The sequence below is a fragment of the Priapulus caudatus genome, unplaced genomic scaffold (assembly GCF_000485595.1).
Source record: "Priapulus caudatus unplaced genomic scaffold, Priapulus_caudatus-5.0.1 Scaffold2724, whole genome shotgun sequence".
Classification (NCBI taxonomy): Eukaryota; Metazoa; Priapulida; class Priapulimorpha; order Priapulimorphida; family Priapulidae; genus Priapulus; species Priapulus caudatus.
In genome coordinates this window covers 8941-10721 of record NW_014579785.1, presented here as the reverse complement: position 1 = coordinate 10721, position 1781 = coordinate 8941, and the positions used below count along the sequence as shown (strand labels likewise).

Below are 1781 nucleotides of genomic sequence, written 5' to 3'. Positions count from 1 at the left end.
AAAGAAACAGAGACGTCAACGCGAGGGAGAGAGAAGGTGACAATGTGTGAAGAGAGAGATTAGAGAGAGGGATGGAGAGAGAGAGGAGGGAGGGAGGGAGGGAGAGAGAGGAGAGAGAGAGAGAGAGAGAGGAGAGAGAGAGAGAGGGAGAGAGAGAGGGAGGGAGAAGGAGAGGAAGAGAGAGAGAGGGGGAGAGAGAGAGGAGGAGAGGGAGAGGGAGAGAGAGGAGGGAGAGGGAGAGGGAGAGGTAAGGGGCGAGAAAGAGAGAGAGAGAGAGAGAGAGGGAGAGGGAGAGGAGAGAGGGAGAGGTAGGGAGCGAGAGAGATAGAGATAGGGAGGGAGAGGGAGAGGGAGAGGGAGAGGAGAGAGGGAGAGTAGGGAAGGAGAGGGAGAGGGAGAGGGAGGGGAAGGGAGCGAGAGGAGAGATGGAGAGAGAGAGAGAGAAGGAAACCTCCTCCCCCACCCCCACACTCACGGCCCTAGCCATTGTAGATTTCCGTATCTAACGTATTTAGCTAAGCAGGCGTGCTATTTGTACTACCCATGAACCCCCCCAACCCCGGCCCCACCGCTATTAACTACTAGACAAAGCTACCCTCCTTTCCTCCCTGACAACACACGGCCAGCGAGCGAGGGAGGGAGGGTCCAAGGGAGGGACCGAGAGAGGGACTGATCCAGGGTAAAAAATACACGGGAGCGATGAGCGATTCGCTCTTCAAACATCCGAAAACGCTCCCGTGATTCTCAGAATAGCTCCCGTAAAATTTCCCACGAGAGCTATTTTTCCAACACACTTTTGAAAAAGAGCTCCCGTGAAAAAAAAGGAATTTTTCCCCTAGACTGATCTGATACTGACGCTCGCTTGACCTTATCATTGTAGCTTTCCGTATCTAACGTAAATAGCCATTAACAACTAGACAAGGCTACCCTCCTTCCCTCCCTCACGAAACCCGGCCAGCGAGCGAGGGAGGGACTGATTTGATACTGACACTCGCTTGACCTTGTCATTGTAGCTTTCCGTATCTAACGTAAATAGCTATTAACAACTAGACAAGGCCACCCTCATTCCCTCCCTCACGAAACCCGGCCAGCGAGCGAGGGATGGACTGAGGGAGGGACTGATTTGTTACTGACCCTCGTTTGACCTTGCAGAAGTCAAAGGCCATTGTCCTGTATGAGTATGCCTTCTCGTTCAGGTACTTGGAGTAGCGACGTATGTAGGTAGACATGTCATAACCTGCAGCAAGCCAAAACAAATACTGTTACCTGTAAGAGAGAGAGNTCCCCCGCCATCCCTCCTCCTCCTCCTCCTCCTCCCTCCCCCTCCTCCCCCTCATCCCTCCCTCCTCCCCCGCACACGCGCACGCACCTCATTTCCGTAGCACATGAGATGGTGTATGGTGATGAGGCCCTTGAACACGATGACCCACGATGTGTTCTGCGTGCGTTCGATCAGCAGGTTGGCCAGCTGTGGTATGGACACGTTCGGTTCGTTCGTGCACTGCACCAGATCTGCAAGGTAACATCATCATCATCAACATCATCATCATCATCATCAGCAGCAGCAGCAGCACCAGCAGCATCATCATCATCAACAGCTGTGGTATGGACACATTGGGTTCGTTCGTGCACTGCACCAGATCTGTAAGGTAATCATCATCATCATCATCATCATCATCAGCATCAACATCATCAACATCATCATCATCATCAGCAGCAGCTGCAGATGATGCATCATCATCATCATCATCATCATCAGCAGCAGCCAGCAATCATCAGCA

General features: G+C 52.4%; 1 protein-coding gene across 1 annotated transcript in view; it reads right to left on the bottom strand.

Moving 5' to 3' along the window:
- LOC106818995 (phosphatidylinositol-binding clathrin assembly protein LAP-like) overlaps positions 1-1512 on the bottom strand; it is a gene marked incomplete at both ends in the record, with an annotated part of 17004 nt that extends 15492 nt beyond the window's left edge. The window contains 2 exon segments of the mRNA XM_014823656.1: positions 1135-1259; positions 1358-1512. Of these exon segments, the coding sequence (XP_014679142.1) occupies positions 1135-1259; positions 1358-1512 (280 nt within the window).
- Between the last annotated feature and the right edge of the window lie 269 nt (positions 1513-1781).